The sequence below is a fragment of the Cucurbita maxima genome, unplaced genomic scaffold (genome assembly GCF_002738345.1).
Source record: "Cucurbita maxima cultivar Rimu unplaced genomic scaffold, Cmax_1.0 Cma_Scf00014, whole genome shotgun sequence".
NCBI lineage: Eukaryota > Viridiplantae > Streptophyta > Magnoliopsida > Cucurbitales > Cucurbitaceae > Cucurbita > Cucurbita maxima.
Genome location: NW_019272030.1, coordinates 3,006,896 through 3,024,422, shown reverse-complemented (window position 1 = coordinate 3,024,422; position 17,527 = coordinate 3,006,896). Strand labels below are relative to the sequence as shown.

The 17,527-nt window shown below is 36.6% G+C and overlaps 4 protein-coding genes and 1 long non-coding RNA gene across 9 annotated transcripts; 2 read left to right on the top strand and 3 right to left on the bottom strand.

Moving 5' to 3' along the window:
* Positions 1-322: 322 nt before the first annotated feature.
* LOC111489441 (putative RING-H2 finger protein ATL71) lies at positions 323-4,282 on the top strand. Its single transcript, XM_023137656.1, has 3 exons — positions 323-1,017; positions 2,225-2,322; positions 3,722-4,282. Exons 1-3 carry the CDS (start codon positions 859-861, stop codon positions 4,128-4,130), a joined length of 666 nt encoding a protein of 221 aa, XP_022993424.1. The 5' UTR covers positions 323-858; the 3' UTR covers positions 4,131-4,282.
* Positions 4,283-5,399: 1,117 nt separating this feature from the next.
* On the bottom strand, positions 5,400-7,118 carry LOC111489801 (cytochrome P450 77A3-like). The gene has a single exon (XM_023138180.1). It carries the CDS (start codon positions 7,009-7,011, stop codon positions 5,476-5,478), a length of 1,536 nt encoding a protein of 511 aa, XP_022993948.1. The 5' UTR covers positions 7,012-7,118; the 3' UTR covers positions 5,400-5,475.
* Positions 7,119-8,920: 1,802 nt separating this feature from the next.
* On the bottom strand, positions 8,921-11,416 carry LOC111489660 (uncharacterized RNA-binding protein C1827.05c-like). Its single transcript, XM_023137982.1, has 9 exons — positions 11,310-11,416; positions 11,036-11,129; positions 10,778-10,892; positions 10,628-10,683; positions 10,473-10,520; positions 10,281-10,378; positions 10,091-10,160; positions 9,905-10,015; positions 8,921-9,234 (listed from the first exon to the last, which is right to left on the bottom strand). The coding sequence occupies exons 2-9, from the start codon at positions 11,123-11,125 to the stop codon at positions 9,184-9,186; spliced, it is 639 nt and encodes a 212-aa protein (XP_022993750.1). The 5' UTR covers positions 11,126-11,129; positions 11,310-11,416; the 3' UTR covers positions 8,921-9,183.
* Positions 11,417-11,577: 161 nt separating this feature from the next.
* LOC111489299 lies at positions 11,578-14,050 on the top strand. Of its 3 annotated transcripts, none has more exons than XR_002719353.1 (4): positions 11,578-11,687; positions 12,633-12,881; positions 13,175-13,404; positions 13,518-14,050. It is a non-coding gene; the product is annotated as an uncharacterized LOC111489299 (long non-coding RNA). The 3 variants fall into 3 exon arrangements; XR_002719354.1 differs by having other exon boundaries at positions 13,509-14,050; XR_002719352.1 differs by lacking the exon at positions 13,518-14,050 and having other exon boundaries at positions 13,175-13,470.
* LOC111489297 (glucomannan 4-beta-mannosyltransferase 9-like) lies at positions 12,297-16,710 on the bottom strand. 3 transcript variants are annotated; one of them, XM_023137441.1, is made up of 9 exons: positions 16,259-16,601; positions 16,001-16,111; positions 15,213-15,525; positions 14,821-14,931; positions 14,618-14,754; positions 13,819-13,932; positions 13,531-13,730; positions 13,182-13,376; positions 12,297-12,853 (listed from the first exon to the last, which is right to left on the bottom strand). In XM_023137441.1, exons 1-9 carry the CDS (start codon positions 16,544-16,546, stop codon positions 12,691-12,693), a joined length of 1,632 nt encoding a protein of 543 aa, XP_022993209.1. In that variant the 5' UTR covers positions 16,547-16,601; the 3' UTR covers positions 12,297-12,690. The 3 variants fall into 3 exon arrangements, with proteins under 3 accessions (XP_022993209.1, XP_022993207.1, XP_022993208.1); XM_023137439.1 differs by having other exon boundaries at positions 15,213-15,465; positions 16,013-16,111; positions 16,259-16,564; XM_023137440.1 differs by lacking the exon at positions 12,297-12,853 and having other exon boundaries at positions 13,322-13,402; positions 13,516-13,730; positions 15,213-15,465; positions 16,013-16,111; positions 16,259-16,710.
* Between the last annotated feature and the right edge of the window lie 817 nt (positions 16,711-17,527).

Below are 17,527 nucleotides of genomic sequence, written 5' to 3'. Positions count from 1 at the left end.
AAGTGGCAGACAATTTAGACGTATGATCGAGCTTTGGTCATGTTCAAGAGAAAGTGTTTTAGAAAACGTTGATAAATTTTACAAGAAAGTAATGTTATAAGCTAAAAGCAAATAAAAGTAGTTGAAAACCCGAGTAGGTGGGGGCGTCCGTTTTTGGTAAGGAATTAACAGAAGAAGTGACCAAATATAATTATTAGAAGTAAATTACAAGCTTTAATAATTTTTAAAAGTATGATTAGCAGAAAATGAGGGCTCAATTACTCCTCTTTGTTAATAATTCAATCGTGATTTCCATTAATGTCTGAACATATTTGATTCTTCTTCTTTAAATATTCATTAGAAGATTCCATCTTCGTACGCTTCGGATTTCAATTCGAGTCTCCGGGTTTTGAGTTTTTGTTTCGATCCTCAATCCGCACCCAAAATTCTTCAAATGGATTCTCTCCTTTTCTGTTTTTGCCGATTCCCGGTATCTCCACCATGGTTTCAATCTCTTTCACTGGGGTTTTTGTGCTCAATTCCACAATAAAACAGTCACCATCCGATATCGTCAACCACCAGTCGATTCACTTTAGTAAGCTCCCACTTCCCTGCAAATTAATTCAAGATTTTAACCTCTTTTTTCCTTTCTTCATTTGGATTCGAGAGTTTTCTTGATATGATTCATCATGGGGATCGAATTCCGTTCTGTTTTGGCGTGAATGGGATTGGACTTCCTTCCGAGGTTGAAGCTGCTGAAGTTGCCTCGATTTTAGTTGGTAGTTGAACACACTGTTGAATTGCTCAAACTGATTTCATTTCGAAATTTGAGTTTCGATTGGTGCGGAAAGGAGTTTTTGAGTTGAGGATATTTGGAGAATGATGTCTTCTGGAATAAACTTGGTGATGACTGTGATTGGATTCACTGTGAGCACTTTGTTCATCGTGTTCGTCTGCACAAGGCTTGTTTGTGCTCGGATTCATCTCAATGCTTCAAGGCGCTCCTTCCCAATCGCTTCTAGATCCGATCTCAGTGGGGTGAGCATGTTTTTTTCTTGTTTAATTCGCTTCCAGATTTGATGTGGATATATCTATTTTGATTTTGTTCTAGCTAGTTAATTTTTGTTCTTGTTGGTCGCTAATTTCCCTTGGAACTCGTCTCCCTTTTTGTTACTCTTTCTAGGCTTAATTTCTGTATGTTAATTCATATGCCATAGATTTATCACTGGAAACTGGATATGATTGCCTCTCTGCATTATAGTTAAAGTGCCATCACTTCAATACTTGCTTTTCTGCCATTTTCATGTAGTTTCAGGATTCATTTCATGCTGTGGTTTTACTTCGTTTCGATTTCGCCCCCTTTTTTCGCTCTCTTTTCGGTCTGCCGGGGCCTATTTCATGTATTTGGATATGGTGTTGTTTGGTTATCTCTCTTACATAGTTCTGCTAATACGTTTTTTGTGAAACTACAGATCTCCACAATGGTACGATGTTGTCCACTTTGAGCATAAGCTCTTTTACTTTTGCTTTTGGTTTCCCCAAAAGGTCTCGTACTAGTGAAGATGTATTCCTAATCATCCTCTTAATTAGCCTACATGGGACTACTCCTTTCAATAATCCTCAACAATTCTTCCTCGAACAAAGTACACCGTAGAGCCTCCCTTGAGGTCTATCATATGGAGCTCTCGAACAACCTATCCTTAATTGAGGCTCGACTCCTTCTCTAGAGCCATCAAACAAACTACATTCTTGAGTCACTTTTTTGTTCGACACTTAAAGATTTGATTGACATGGCTAAGTTAAGGGCATGACTCTGATACCATGTTAGAAACCACGAACCTCCATAATGATATGATATTGTCCACTTTGAGCATAAGCTCTCGTAACTTTGCTTTTGGTTTCTCCAAAAGGCCTCATACTAATGAAGATGTATTCCTTACTTATAAACTCATGACATCCTCTTAATTAGCCAACGTGGACCTACTTCTATCAGTAATTCTCAACAATTTTTAAGATAGTCTTTTTGCATTGTCGTGGATTGGGAGGTTATACAGAAACAAAAAGGGTCTTTGAAAAAACTCAATTCTTGTTTGTTCTCATAGGCAGTGGTTGTGCATTCATATTTCACAATTCACATTTCTACTCCTTTTTCTTTTTAATATACTACTTTTAGACTTTGTTCAGGCTTTAGGTTGATTCGTTTATGGATATTTCTTTATTTACACGTCGAACTTCTTTGTTGCAGCTGGAACGGGGATTACACGGTCTAGAGCCTTTGGTTGTAGCCAACTTTCCAACTAAGAAATACAGTGATGAATACTTCTCATCCATGAGAAATTCTCAGTATGTGCCCCCTTCAATTCAGTTTCTCATTTCATTGGTTTTCATGATTTTTCAAGAAATTCCCTATCATTTTAATGAAAAGCTTAATGACTTTACCAATGAAAGGAGAGAGACATGTGACTGCATGCTTTACCTATGGGAAAATGATGAGCTTGCAATGAGTTGGACTTGTAGTTGATTGGTTTTCCCATAAGTTACTAGAAATCGTGACTTTTTTATGAGACGTTTTGGTAAGTTGGCTTCAAACATAGTCCTAATCAGCCTGGGCCCTTAGCAATAGATGTCGATAGAGGCGTTATTCGTTAAAATCTCATATGGCTTGGAACAAACGATAACTTGTTATGGACATGATTCAATCATGCTCCATTAGTTTCACTCTACCTTGGAGCTTTCTGAAGATATTCTTATACAATATTGAGTTCCCTTAGCTTGAGTATACCTTAAGTGTTAAGAACTTAAAAACCCTTATGCAGATCTTCTTTGCTCCCTAGCTCTCATGAAACAACCTTTGCTTGCAGTATTTTGAATTAACTCGAGCTCGAGCTCCCTATTCTGGTTGCATTATGTTTAAAGAAACAATACATGACCAAGGGAGAACTCGAACTCCCTATTCTTTCCATTACCAGAATCCCAAATGATCAAACGATGTCTGCTCCCCTCTTGTTAACAAGCAACTGAACTAAATGAGCCCAACTCTTAAGTTCATTACAGAAGTGCTCTCCCACACTCACAGATCAAGCCTTACTACGACTTCTTCAGCCCTTCTCCTTCCATACAATTCCACTCTAGGAGGAATATTGAATCTATTGAGCTAGGTTTCAAAAGTATGCGACACCATCTTGATCATCTATGTGATCCCAGACTGATTGGTTGTAATGGCCTAATTCTACTACTAGCAGATATTGTCTTTTTTGGGCTTTCCCTCCAGGTTTTTAAAACGCGTCTGCTAGAGAGAGGTTTCCGCACCCTTATAAAAAAATGTTTCGTTCTCCTCCCCAACCGATGTGGGATCTCACCTTGGTGATGTTAGAGAAGTGGCAGATATCATGAAATGTATGCAGGGCCGTGGATGCTATTCAAGAATTCTTCTTATAAATGGGGAGAAGTTTCTATAGAGCACCATTCCTAAATGTCTCTCTCTCTCGTAGACTCGTACTTAAATAACACAAATGGTTTCTGCTGTGCGTGACTTTGTTGTGATTCCTTAGCGGAAAAAAAGACGATATGGTATTTTGATCTGAGGAAACAAGGTGGATTTCCGAATCTAGTCCAAAAAGTGATGATATTTAAGATTGTGATTACAATTCCTTTTGGTTTTATGTGATGCTACATTCACGTTTGTTTAGCAAATCATGGAACAACACAACACAGCCAAATTAGATTCTGTTTTGAATGGCAGATGCACAGTTTGCTTGGCAGACTATCATAGTGAAGATTTATTGCGCATTCTTCCCAACTGTGGACACTCCTTCCATGTGAACTGCATAGACATATGGCTGCATCAGAACCTAACATGCCCGGTTTGTCGTATATCGTTACGTGACGTCCCAGACAAGAAACGAACGATGCAACCCTTGTTTAGTTCAGCAATTCGCTCCCATTACAACCTCAACTCAGATGCCTATGCTCATCCCTGCCACGAGTTCCCATTACGAGACCTCGAAAACAGTGGGTTGGATCAACCAATCCAAGAGAACCGCCGCTCACCTAGGACCAATGGAGCAGCAGAACACCTTGAGAACACGTCCTCGTTCATCGTCAAAGGTAACCAGAATAGTAAAAATGTAGAAAGCCCATCAAATGCTTGAACTTCCCTTAACTATGTGCTTAGAAAGATTGTCTGTCCTGTTGTTTACCATTGTGTATAAGTGCAGTTTGTAGTGAATTATTAGTTCATCTCTCTCTCTCTTATATTTGAACCAATGCATGCTGAGACGAGGCTTTTAAGTGTTCAGCTAAATTGTAGGATCAGAATCTATAATTCTGCAGGCTGCTGTTATTGTGTTTTGGAGTTTTCATGTAGTTTTCTGTGGGCTATTTAGGGCAGAACTTGACCCAAATTCTCTCTCTCTCTCTCTCTCTCTCTCTCTCCACCTTCAGCTGTTGCATTAAATATGGATCCAGCTTTTGGCACCATCTTGTGGATTACAGTTGACCCTCACATGCCTTTATTATAAGCACTTACATGATAAGTTTAGATTCAAGTTGACTGTTAGCCGATTTGATATTTGATAGAACATTTATTTTTTGGGTTTTCTTTCAAGGTTTTTGAAATGTATTTATTAGGAGAAGTTTTTATACCTTTATAAATAATGTTTTGTTCGACTTATTCTCTAATCTACAGGGATCTCATTCATTTATAACTTTATGTGGTGGATGGTACCTTCAAAATTGTTTCTTTTTCAGGTCAGCTTCAAGTGGTTGACGGTTGGGTAAATTCAAATTCCTTTTTATGGGGTTGGAGTAAGAATATAAGGGAAATGGGTCATTTTCCAATTTTAGAAAAAGGAGAGCTTTTAGTTCTGTCTCTCTTTTGGTCAACTCATTCGTCAGCCCATATATATTAAATTTAAGATTAAATTAATAAAAATACTCTGTTCCATTTTATGGTTAGTTCGGGATAAAAACCTTAATATTTTGTTTAAAAAATACTGACTTTGTTTTTTAAATATAGTAAAATGCATTTTTAAAGTGGTATTAATAATAAATCTTTTTAAAAATTTAAAAGTATTTTTGAAACAAGGGATATTTTTGAAACAAAATAGTGTATTTTTAGATTTTTTTAAAAAACTAAAGGGTATTATAGGGATGATAAATGAAATAGGTAGTGGAGATAGAGACGAGGATTGACTCGTGACATCTAAAAATAGTCGATATATTAGATTTAAATTAAATTAATTCGACACAAAATTAATGATTTATAATATTACATCATTAAAATTATTTTAAAGACTAAATAGGTAAAACTTAAAATTTAAAATTTAATTCGATTAAGATATAACAATTAAAATAAGACAAATAAAACAAAATAGAAAATAGAAAATAGAAGATATAATATGGTAATCTGCAAAAATAGATTATGAAAAGGAAAATATATTAACTCAATAATTTGCATTACAAAGAAACGTAGCCATTAGGACATCTTCTTCTTCTTCAAGCTCTGGTTCTGGCAATGGCTCTGATAGGATTCTTCATCACAACTGTAAACTCATACTTCTTCGTAAAATCCAATTCACTGTTCGGTGGATACGAACTCCATTCGAATTCCTGAACCAATCTCGCCAGCATCAGATGAACGTGAATCGTCGCCATTCCCAATCCAGGGCAAATTCTCCTCCCAACTCCGAACGGAATCATCTTCAGTCCTTTACTACCCGTCATATCTGCATCTTCCTTCCCGGAGACGAATCTCTCTGGATCGAATTTCTCCGGATTCTTCCATACTTCCGGATCGTTGCTGATTCCGGCCAAATAAACCTCCACGCTCGCCTCCACCGGTATGTCGTATCCGCCAAGCTTCGTCGTCTCGATCGCCGAATGTGTCAGCGAAAAGTACGTCGGCGGATGCCTTCTCAGCAGTTCCTTCACCACCGCTTGAAGATACGGCAATTTCTCAACGTCCGATTCCTCTACTTTTCTGTCGCCTACTAATTGCTTGATTTCTTCGTGTAGTTTGTTCTGGATGTTAGGGTTTGCGATTAGCTCTGCGATTCCCCATTCGATCGCGGTGGCGGTCGTATCCGTGCCGCCGTTGAGGAATTCGGAGCAGAGAGTGACTAATTCGGCGTCGGTTGGGGAAGATTCCCGGCCGTCGACCTTGAGATTGAAGAGCGTATCGAGGTACGAAAATGAAGTAGCGCTAATGTCCGAACCTGGATTTTGAAGTGCTTTTCTCCTTCGATTGATGAACTGTACGACGAATTCGATCTGCTCTGTTCTTACTTCCATGGCGCGTTTCCTCTGTTTTGAGAAAAACGGCCTCAAAGTCGGGAGGAAATCGTCGATTCTCGGATCGACGGTGAGCAGCACAGTTTTAAGAACCTGATCCATTTTCTCGACGGATTCCTCGTCCATTTCTAATCCGAAGCACATCGCCAAGAGAATACAGAACACAGCGAATCGAGCGTTCTTCAACACCCAAACGACTCCACCGTTTGCATCGGCGTCGGCTCTGATGCGTCGAACGAGTTTATCCATAGCGTTCTTTCTCACATCGCGAAACTCCTGCAAGCGGCTGGGAGAGAGCATGTTCTCCACCATGTTCCGACGGAGGGAGCGCCAGAGGGAGCCATACACAGCAGCATTGACAGAGAACTTATTGCTACTGAAGACGATTCGGGTAGGGTTTTCAGCTGGGCGGCTGGCGAAAGTAGAGCCACGCTTGATTAGAGCTTCGTGAATCAGGTCGGCGCCGGACAAAATGATCATGGTGCGGTATCCCATCTGGAGAGTGAAGATTGGGCCGTAAATCTGGCGGATGTCCTCAACGTATTCGAAGAAATGCTTGCCCGAACGAGCAACCTGGAAGAGGTTTCCGACGACCGGCCAGCCACGGGGTCCCGGCGGGAGGTTGAGTCGTGGCTTAGAGGAGCGCTTTTGGATGAGGAAGAAGATGAATGCAGAGACTGCGAAGGCCATAATCGAGAAGAGAAGTCGCAGGTAGTGATCGGAGAAAGAGGACGACGCCATTGTTAAACAGAGAGACGAGAAGAATAAGAATGTTCGGATGAAGTCGGGAGGAACAATTTCAGATGGATATTTATAGGCGACCGAAGGACTAAGGAATTTTTTTCTTTTTTAATATATATGTGTGTGTGTATCTATATGCGTGTGTATATATATTGGAAAGCTCGAAGTTTTATGTTTTTTTTAGTGTATGATGAGAAAATAAATTTTTAAAAAGTATTTTAATTTATTATTTATATAACTATTTTTATTTTTTATTTTTATGTTTTTTTTATAGAAATATTCAAGGTTCTATTAGAGTCACGAGCTTGTAGTCGGTTCAACAAGAGAGAATCTTGTTGCTTACGTGCTATAGATAACTTACTGTTTTGGGAAAGTGAGAGATCTCTTTATCCGAGAAATGTTCTTTCTCTTGACCGAATAGGATCGTCCCGTTCCTATAAAATCTGTCACTAAAATACCTCTACAGAGTGATAGGGCTAAACGGAGCGATAGGAAATTAGAATCAGTAACGGGAAGTTTATAATAGAAAATAATATAAATGGTAAAGAAAGATGTGTAATATTTGGTTAAAAATGTAGGGAGGAATAATAAAATGTATTGAGACCAATTAAAAACATTTTTTAAAAAAAAATAAATATAAAAAAGGTTGTGAAAGGACAGTTAGGAAAGGGCATTAAGTAATATTCTTTTAAGAGTGAGGCAAGAGTGAAGTGATAAAAAAATGATTTATTGTTTTGTGTATAAATAGTTAGAATTAATTATAAATAATGGGGGAAAATAGTTAAATAAAGGGAGGTGGGGCATTTAATAATGCTATAAAGGATAAAGGAGGAAATGCATGCAATCTGCCCATAATTAAACTTCACCGTTTCTAACCTAATTAATTATAACCACAATTTTAACTTTTTAAAAATCCAATTAATAATTAGTTTAAAGTCTTCAAACAACAAAACAAATGATTTTGTTTCTTTTTTTTTTTCTAAAAATAGTTTCAATTATTTTGAGACATATGGTTCCAAATATAAGAGCAAATTTGGAATAATAATATTTCTAGTTGGATTTGTAGTATTTTTTAATTTAACCCTTATAAATAAATAATACTACTTTTTATTATTTTTTTTTTTGAGTGTAATATGAGAAAACTATTCAAACAAAATATGAAAATTTAGCCATCAAAACTAAATATTTTAAATTTAAATTATGCCTATTTAGTCTTTAAAAATAATTTATTAAATATAAATTCAAATTTGTCAAGGTTATATTACTAAAAAAAAGAATATAATTCAATTATATAAAAACAAATGGAAGAAGATTCAGATGAGAGATAAATGGAATAATTGAATTTAAAGTCAAATGGGTGGAAAAATGAGCTCATTTATGAAAGGGGTGGGGGAAGTTGAATTCATTAAATACCAGATTTTTTATTTTATTTTTTAAATAGAAATTTATTAAATCCAAAATTAAAATTTTAATTATTAAATAATTTTTAAAGTTGGAAGCACCGAACAGAGACAAATTTGGGACAATGAGCTTAAATTCAAAATAAAAATAAAAATAAAAATAAAAATAAAAAAGGATACTAAATAATTAAATTAGAAAAGGAGCATTCAAAATGGCAACCGTTACCCACTTTACTTTATTGGTTCACATTTTTTAGTCCCCATCTTTTAAACGTCTCATTTTCCATTTTTTCAACCCAATCATGGCCCATTCAAGATTCCATTATCGACTTTTAGATCGATAATTTAAGTCTCGTTCAATGAGTTATGATCAAATTGACAATCATCTTAATGACCCTAAACAGACTTATTTTTCATGAAAATATGAAGGAAGAATTGAATGGACGAAGTTGACACGATAAAATATACATATAAATCATTCGGTTTCCTCTCCTAGCGACGAGTACGAATTGTAAGCCATAAAGCTTCAACATAACTTTTTTTTTTCTTTTTATAGAAGGAAATTCATACTACTAAAGTTCAAAATATGTTTTGACACAAAATTCCGAAGATCAAATTTGGAGATTCAAGGATATTGGGAAGGTTACCCTCAAGCATATGAAATTGAAAAGATGGAAGGGCTCATCATCATTCGTCACGCCCCCCTCCTCCGCTCTCTCCTCCTTCCTGTGGTGTGATGATATTGTAGCCTTCTACGAACTGAACGCTTGTTCTAATCTTCATCGAACTTGATCTTCTTGGGAGCTGGTTGGACACTGCCCACCTGCAAATTATCCAGAGTCAACCCATTAGGAGACTAGACTGCAATTGTACATTCTAGAACTCAACAGAAAGCCAACAAGATCGGGCGAAGCCCCAGCAGATTGCAGCATTCAAATCATGGCACTGAAACTCGAATAAAGAAAAGTTTCACTTCGACCAATCGTATCTCATGAAGAGGGGGCCATAATAAGTTGCTTAAGTTCTTAGAAGCCATGTAAAAGCACTCAAAGCTACATAGGTTTGCAGTTTGTTCAACTCGAGAACATACCCGAATCAATGTCTACACCTGAGGTGCTCCATAATTACCCGTCTAATGTCTTCTATAATTACCCTCTTAACCATATACTTTTGATTTGGAGACATTTTTATGATTTCGTTAGGTTTAGTTTTGTTTGGCTCATATTGGACAGCCTTGTTTTCTCGCCACAAAAATATGGTTTCGTTGACGATCATAGCAAAAAAAATCAGAAATGTTTTTGTCATGGGAATTGAGTTTGACCACAGGAGCAGAAATCAGCCAATCAAACTAAGGAATGGACTCACTATCTATATTAATGTTAAAATTCCAAGGATAAGTAGAAATCAGGGGTTGGTGAATAAACATCTATCATTTTTTAAAATTAACAGCTAAAATTGAATAATCTTTGGAAAAAAAAAAAAAAGATTCTTACAATTTCTGGACACTCATAATCAATCCCAGCAGCTCTTATCCTCTTCTTTCTAGCCTGATCCCGCTTCAAGATCCTCTCTACTAACTTCTTGTGCTCGTCCAATGTCCTTTCCTGAAAAGTTATCATAGAACAAGTAAAAAGAGATGTATGTTTATGGTCTAAAAGATCATTTTCCAAGCTTAATACCTTGTTATGCTGCTTACGCTCAAGTTCAGACCAATCTAAGGGCTTGTGGCGATAGTTAAAACCTTTCCATCTGCAAATATGACAACATTTAAACGAAAAACGAAACAATGTTTTTTGAAATATTCAACAACTACGCCCCAACAAGGATTGATGCAAAAATCTAGCAGGAGAAATGTAATTGATTACTTACAGTTTGGGATGAACATGCTCAGGAGAAATTAGATGTACTTTCAGAAGGTGTTCATACAACAAATAGTTATGCATAGAATCAGCCACAATTTTTGCCACCTGTGCTCACGAAATCCAAATTCGGGGTAAACTGAAAGTGACTAAGATGACTAACATCTAGAACAATTACATGTACAAATGCCCTATAACATACCTCTGGAGATTCGAATTCAATGTATCCAAAATGCCTCGACTTCCCAGTCTGCGTATAAAAATTCAACCATGGATGAAAATACTGAGCAAGAATGTTCAATTACATGATGAATTAACTTAATACAATGCAACATTCTCCATAGGAACCAGCCTTACCTTTCTATTTCGAGCAATTCTTATTCTTTTAACTTTCCCAAACTGTCCGAAAAACCCTACAGAAAACTATAGGGGTTAAGAAGCAGCAGACAAGATAACGAGAAAATTATACTTAAAATTTCATTGAATTTAAAATGTAGGCGGCCAAACCTTCCATCTCCTTCTCGAAGAAGCCGTGGGGTATGCGACCAATGTAGAGAACAGTAGCAGTATTTTCCAGGGGCTTCTGTGCTGGTAATTTACGCCCAGGACCGCCCTCCAACGGCTAAAAACAGAGGGAAGAGAGAGGAATAAGTACATAGAACCCTAGAGAGGTTAAGAGAAAGGATGAACAAACACAAATTAACAAACATCAAAATAAAAATCCGAGTCGAAGGGATTGATGAACAGTGTGAAGAGCATACATACCAAGAAATCGGCAGATTCCTTCTTGTCCGATAAGGAAGAAGTGGCCTTACTGAGTTTCTTCTTCATAGCCTTCTTCGCCTTGGCCCCCATTGATCTAGAACAAACAAACAAACAAACAAACAAACAGCCAAAGAAAATTTCAGGAAATCCGAAGCGGAAAGTAATGATTTGAGTCAGAATTTCAAAACTGAAATAGAAAGAGGAATCGAAATTCAAGTGGAAAGTTAGGGTTTATGAAGAGTAAAACGAAGATTAGGGTTTCGAGAGAACTGACCTGAAAACACTGTAAGAGGAAGAAGAGGCGCGAAAAGAGAGAGAGCAGTGAAGTAGGAGGCGACGTATCACCAGGACGTAGGTCGAGGACTCGAGGACAGGTTAAACGCTGCGTTTTAAGCTTTGACTTGGTCTTGACCCGTTTATTAGACCATTTCATTCAATAATTACAAATAAAATAAAATAAATAAATAAATAAAATTTTAAATTGGATTCTATTTTTAAAATCGCTAATAATAAAATTTAGGTTAAATTAAAAAAAAAAAAAATCTAAAAAATTGGGAGAGTGCCAGTTGCTATATAAAGCAGTGGAAGATTCACCGGAATCTGTTCGTCTAGGGGGGGAACTGATCATTTGAAAGGCTTGCCGCCATTGGAGGTAAGTTGGATGCATGATTGCCCTACTATCTGGTTTGAACTTTGATGTTTTGAATTTCTACGCCATCTAGGTTAAGATTAGCCTCAGGAATTATACTAAGTTTTGTTTGAATCAAGTTCAGCGTTGTCTTGAATCTTAAACGTCTCCTAAATTCCTTAGTTCAAACATTCCTGGCCCCGATTCTCTCTTGATTTCTACTTTCTCAACCAGAAATTCACCAACAGAAGAACCGATGCATCTCTCTAACAAACACTACATGATCGACATAACTAAGAATCGGTAAATCAGGAATTCCATTTTCCAAACATGATTTGGGCAATAAAGCAAGAAAAAGTGGTTGTAAACTCACAGCTAGTCTAGAACGATTGTAAATCGACACCGATTCTTAATCTCTGACTAGAATGAGATGCGAAATTCCAGGCGAATTGAATAGAAGCTTGTCCGGATACAGAGGAAAAAATCCAGTCGAACCAACATCGCAGCCACCAAAAGGGAAACGGTGGGTTCGATCGGTGAATCGAGCATAGGAACTCGGAGAGAAAGCTGAGAGTGACATGGATTGGGGGAAAAAGATTGATATGAAACGAGAAGGGCTTAAAGCTTTGGGCATATTCTCATCAAACGCCATTGATTTCATTTGATCGAAGGTGGAAGATTGATTCTTAGTTTTGTTTCCCTTTTCATTTTCTGGTATCAATTCAAACTGTATACAACAGACTTCTTGCAGTAACCTCTTATTGTTTGTTCTTCATCTTTCTATTTTCACAACCATACATGATCAACACAACAACTTTCAATGAACACTCCTTCAAAAAGAACAATCTTTTGTTGTACCAAACTGAAACAAGTAAAGCTCTCTCCCCAAAAAATATGTATATAATAAGTTAAAAGAAAGGGAAAAGCTTCCCTAGATGATTCTTCATTCCACCGTTTTTCTTTTTGCAGCACATAGGGAGGCAATGGGTGGTATAAATAATTGAGCGGGGTTGAGCTTATGAATCTGCTAAGAGTTGGGAACCAGAGTTCCGATGTAACCGACCCCGGCGATGAAGAAAGCGAATGATTGAAGGAAGAGGTAGATGAAGTATCGGTTCTTCCCGAAGTTGAGATCATAGCAGCCGCAGAAGAAGAGATAGGCTCCAACACAAAGCTCAAGCAGATGGAGTCTGTTCATCCACAATCAGAAAGAAGAAGGTGATGTCGACAAATCCAGAAACTTGAACTAATTATGCTATTCTACTCACTAGAGTACATACATCACTAATGTATCTCGACATGCTTTAATTGTTCAGTTTCCATAGGACGCAAAATAGTCAGTGTTGAAGACATAAAAACCAATAAAACAACATATTTCTTATAGCTAGGAATGCATGTGAATGATATTTTAGCGATAACAGTGCAATGAGAAATCTAGTTTAATGTCATATTAGAAGTCCTTTATGAAGTGGGTTAAATTCCAAAACGTATATATACCGTTGCTTTTGCAGATTTTACCTTTCTCCAAATCTAAACCGAGGTTTCCAGGGAGCTTTGGAGCCTAGTTTAGTCTTTAGTGCATCTCCCAATTTCTCGGTGACGACCCATTCATTTACTCTCCCTGCTTCCAACAAACCAATGAATGTTGCCTTTGTTCGGTGCAGCGACATGACATTCTCGAAAAGGATCCAGAAAAAGATCAGGTGGAATGATCTGCAATTCAAGATTGTCAATCAAAACTGTAAGTATCATTGTAGAGTTTTTTATATTCATCAACTGGAGGCGATAATGCTAGACTTCTGGTTCTGAAATTAGAAAGAATTTTCCTTCACTCTTGGTTTCTAGTTCTAACAGGTAAGAAGATGACCTTGGAGTTCCAACTGCATTTAGGAGGGTGATCATAGAAGGAATGTAAACGGCACCCCATTTCGGTACCGATACTTCAGGAACCAAGACCGTAGCTGGCAAAACAACACAATAAAATACAAACGTGACAATATGGGCGACGATCTTCCGAACAAAGAAGAAGCTGTAGATCAGGTAAAGCTTTTTCCACAGGGAGACTTTCTGCAGGCACATAGAAAGCTAATGGTGAGATACATAAAGACAATCCAACAAATGAAAGCAACATATCCAAGGAACACTCAAACCATGCCTTGTTCCTCATGATTTCAACAACCATCTTTTTGAAGAGGTTCGCCGGGCCACAAGACCATCGGTGTTGCTGATATCGGTAAGCTTTGAAGGTACTAGGCAATTCATTCTTCACCTGAAACAACTCATTTACATTTACCATTGCTTAAGAACTGAAAAAACTAGCAAGATTAATCCCATTTCCCACTTATATAATCTTATGGAGTAAGAGTACTTGACCCTACAAGGGTAGGTAGTCCTGGTTATAAGGCTCTTAGATTCAAACTTGGTAGTGAAAACTTAACCATTTAAAATCTTGTTCTCTCCTAAAGAGTCCTTGATGTAAACAATGCCTCCGGAAAACTAGCGGACTTAAACTATGAGCATAATACAAAGATTTTGTAATGGCCTAATCTCATTGCTAGCGGATATTGTCTGCTTCTATCCATTACGTATCGTCGTCAGCCTCACAATTTTAAAACGCGTCTACTAGATAGAGATTTCTACACCCTCACAAAGAATGTTTTGTTCCTCTCCAACAAATATGAGATCTCACAATTCAAATGGTATCAGAGCCAGACACTAGGTGGTGTGTGAAATCCCATATTAGTTGGAGAGGGGAACAAAACATTCTTATAAGGGTGTAGAAACCTCTCCCTAGTAGACGCGTCTAAAAACCGTGAGGCTGACGATGCTACGTAACAGGTCAGGACAATATTAGCTATCAGCTAGTAGTGAGTTTGGGTAGATTTGAACGCCAAAAACCTGCCATCAATAAGTGTGATTAAAAAAAAAAAAGAAACAGTAAGTAGAAGAAGTACCTTGAGGTCTCCAACATAGACAAACTTCCAGCCTTTTAGGCTAGCTCGAACAGCCAAATCCATATCTTCTACAGTGGTTCGATCCTTCCATCCTCCAGCCTCCTTCAGTGCAGCAATTCTCCAAACACCTGCTGTGCCTGCAAGATCTATGGTTAACTTGCAGAGGTTAAAGCCATCAACAATGTCTTACAATCCCAGCTTACCATTGAACCCAAAGAAGCCATAAGTTGCAGACCCCACCTCTTGCTCCACTGTGAAATGATAATCCAATGACATCTCTTGCATTCTTGTCATTAAACATGCATCTGAGTTCACTGCAACAGTTCCAACAACCAACTTCAAAATCATCGAATCTAAACCAATTTTGTTGAGGATGGTTGGGAGGAAGTCCCATGTCGGCTAATTTAGGGAATGATCATGGATTTATAAGTAAAGAATACATCTCCATTGATATGAGGTCTCCTAGAAAAGCTCAAAAAGCTTATGCTCAAAATGGACAATATCATATGGAGATCCGCGATTCCTAACAAGTTTCACCAATCAAATCCACCTTCCTATCGTTTTTATATGAAATCAGAAACATAGAAAAGCTTACCAAACTTCCAGCGAGCTTGAACAAGAGCAATCTCAGGATTGTTCGTAAGAAATGGAATGGTACGCCAAAGAAAATCAGGCTCTGGTTGGAAATCGGCGTCAAAAATGGCGACGTAATCGCAGAGCTTAACGTAATTATGCTTCATTCCCTCTTTAAGAGCCCCTGCTTTGTACCCATTTCTGCTGTCTCTGATCTCGTACTTTATGTTTATACCTTTGCTTGCCCATCTTTTGCACTCTAATTCCACCTGATCCTGATGATTTTTTTTGTCCAAATTATCACAAACCCACATCAAAAATCCACAAAACACTGGTGGGTTTCAACCCAAATCTCAGTTCGTCACTGATTTTGATGGAAAATCTTCCAACTGGTGGAAGAACTCTGAAGAGAGAGCTTCTGTAAATGGTTTTCCATCTGAATGATCTCTTCGTTTCAATTGGATCGAAAAGGAATCAACTTGTTTCAAGAGATTATGCTTTTGAGTTAATTATTAGGACTTTATTCATTAGCGATTGGTTTTTTATTTTTAATTATTTATTTCTGCTGTTCTTTCACTTTCATAAATCTTATTTCTGTTTTTGGCTTTTGTTGACTCTTAACTGACTTGGAATTTAGATATTAATAATAAAGCCAATTTTTAAAATAAGATGTAAAAGGAAAAAAAGAACTGATTTTCCAACAATGATTCTATATTAATTAAGAATTGACTTTGGATAAGATTTATTTATTTATTTATTTTTGATGAAGAAATAAAATTGTCCTAGCGAACTTGAGATTATGGTTTAAAAAAATGTCCAAACCTTGATAGAAGGATCTGTAGAATCATCAAGAACTTGAATGATGATCCTATCAGATGGCCATGAAAGTCCACATGCTGCCCCAATAGATAATTGATAAACCTGATCCAAAAAAACACGTTCGATGCTAACTTGAGACCAGACCCAACACACAAAATGGAGAAAAAATGAAGCGAAAGGAAAGACAATCTATACTAACTCGAGACAGACCCAATGCACAAAACATGATAAAATTGGAATAATGTTCACCTCTCTTTCATTGTACATTGGAATTTGGACCAAAACCATGGGATAAACAAAATGGGTAAGCTCAAGATCATCTTGAATGGGCTCCCACTTGTAAGTGTTGTGAGGGTTTCTTGCAAAGAGCTTTAGAAAGAGAATGACAATACCCATATAAAGCCTTTCAAAGAAGAGCATTAGGGACATGGCCAGACAACCTCCCACACAAAGCTTCAACAAAGGGGCTATCACAGGGGGTGTGCTTTGCTCCCAAAAAGGCCCTATTTGGCCTCTCAAAACCACTTCCTCTCCCATTGATTAAGGAAGCCTTTCAAGAAATTTAAACCTTTTTTTCTCTCCTTCTAGCTTTTTAGAGGGAGAGAGGGAGAGAGGGAGAGAGGGAGAGATTTTGTTTATAATTATTGGGAATTTGGAAGTGTATTTATATGATGAAATTTGGTTCTAAATTTTTTTGGAAGGAAAGAGATTTCACACCCAAATTTAGTGCCATTTTTTAAAAATATTTTTCTGTTTGGGGTTTTATTTTTAATATTTTATTTATTTATTTATTTGAACCAAATTATATATTTTTTTAAAAATTAAAAAGGTAGCTTGGCCATCATTTTCAAATAAAAATTTAGTGGGAAAAATATGGGGAATGAAATGGTTAATTGTAGTTGAGAGTTGGTCTTGTATAGACATTCTAAGTAGCTAATCTTTCATTTCAAAGGCATGAATAATGGAAATTATATTTATAATTATAATTATTAAATAAAATAGTAAAAATGAAAAAAAAAAATTGTATCAAAAAGTTTTCAAACATGAGAGGGGAACAAAATATTTATTATAATGATGTGGAAATGTTATTTTAAAATTGTGAGGTTGACAGTAAATACGTAATATGCCAAAGCAAACTATATTGTTTTAAAATTATGAGGTTGATAGTGAATACGTAATAGGTCAAAGCAAACTATATCTATTAGCGGTGAGTATAAGTTGTTACATATGGTATCAGAATTATATATGTTACAAGTGGATTGTGGGATCCATATAAAATAATATATTATTACAAACTTTTTCGTCTCTTAATTTTTTTTTGTAAATTTAAAAATATTAAAAAATTGAAAGAGTATAATATATAAAATAAAGTTCACACGGGTTAGTCTTGAACATTAAAAAGTTTAGATCTTCTTATTTAATTTTTGAAGTAGTTAAAGGAAGACATCTACTAACTAACTAACAAAAAAAAAAAAAAAAAAAAAAAAAAAAAAAAAAAAAAAAAAAAAAAAAAAAAAA

Excerpts from the sequence above, each read along its gene's own strand:
- LOC111489441 (XM_023137656.1), top strand. The coding sequence starts at position 859 with ATGATGTCTTCTGGAATAAACTTGGTGATGACTGTGATTGGATTCACT. Across the intron at positions 1,018-2,224 it reads CTAGATCCGATCTCAGTGGG|CTGGAACGGGGATTACACGG; the intron begins GTGAGCATGTTT and ends TCTTTGTTGCAG. Across the intron at positions 2,323-3,721 it reads TCATCCATGAGAAATTCTCA|ATGCACAGTTTGCTTGGCAG; the intron begins GTATGTGCCCCC and ends TTTGAATGGCAG.
- LOC111489801 (XM_023138180.1), bottom strand. The coding sequence starts at position 7,011 with ATGGCGTCGTCCTCTTTCTCCGATCACTACCTGCGACTTCTCTTCTCG.
- LOC111489660 (XM_023137982.1), bottom strand. The coding sequence starts at position 11,125 with ATGGGGGCCAAGGCGAAGAAGGCTATGAAGAAGAAACTCAGTAAGGCC. Across the intron at positions 10,684-10,777 it reads CTTCGAGAAGGAGATGGAAG|GGTTTTTCGGACAGTTTGGG; the intron begins GTTTGGCCGCCT and ends AGTTTTCTGTAG. Across the intron at positions 10,016-10,090 it reads AGCGTAAGCAGCATAACAAG|GAAAGGACATTGGACGAGCA; the intron begins GTATTAAGCTTG and ends ATAACTTTTCAG.
- LOC111489297 (XM_023137441.1), bottom strand. The coding sequence starts at position 16,546 with ATGGGAGAGGAAGTGGTTTTGAGAGGCCAAATAGGGCCTTTTTGGGAG. Across the intron at positions 14,932-15,212 it reads TCAAGCTCGCTGGAAGTTTG|TGAACTCAGATGCATGTTTA; the intron begins GTAAGCTTTTCT and ends GAACTGTTGCAG. Across the intron at positions 14,755-14,820 it reads TGGCTTCTTTGGGTTCAATG|GCACAGCAGGTGTTTGGAGA; the intron begins GTAAGCTGGGAT and ends TAGATCTTGCAG.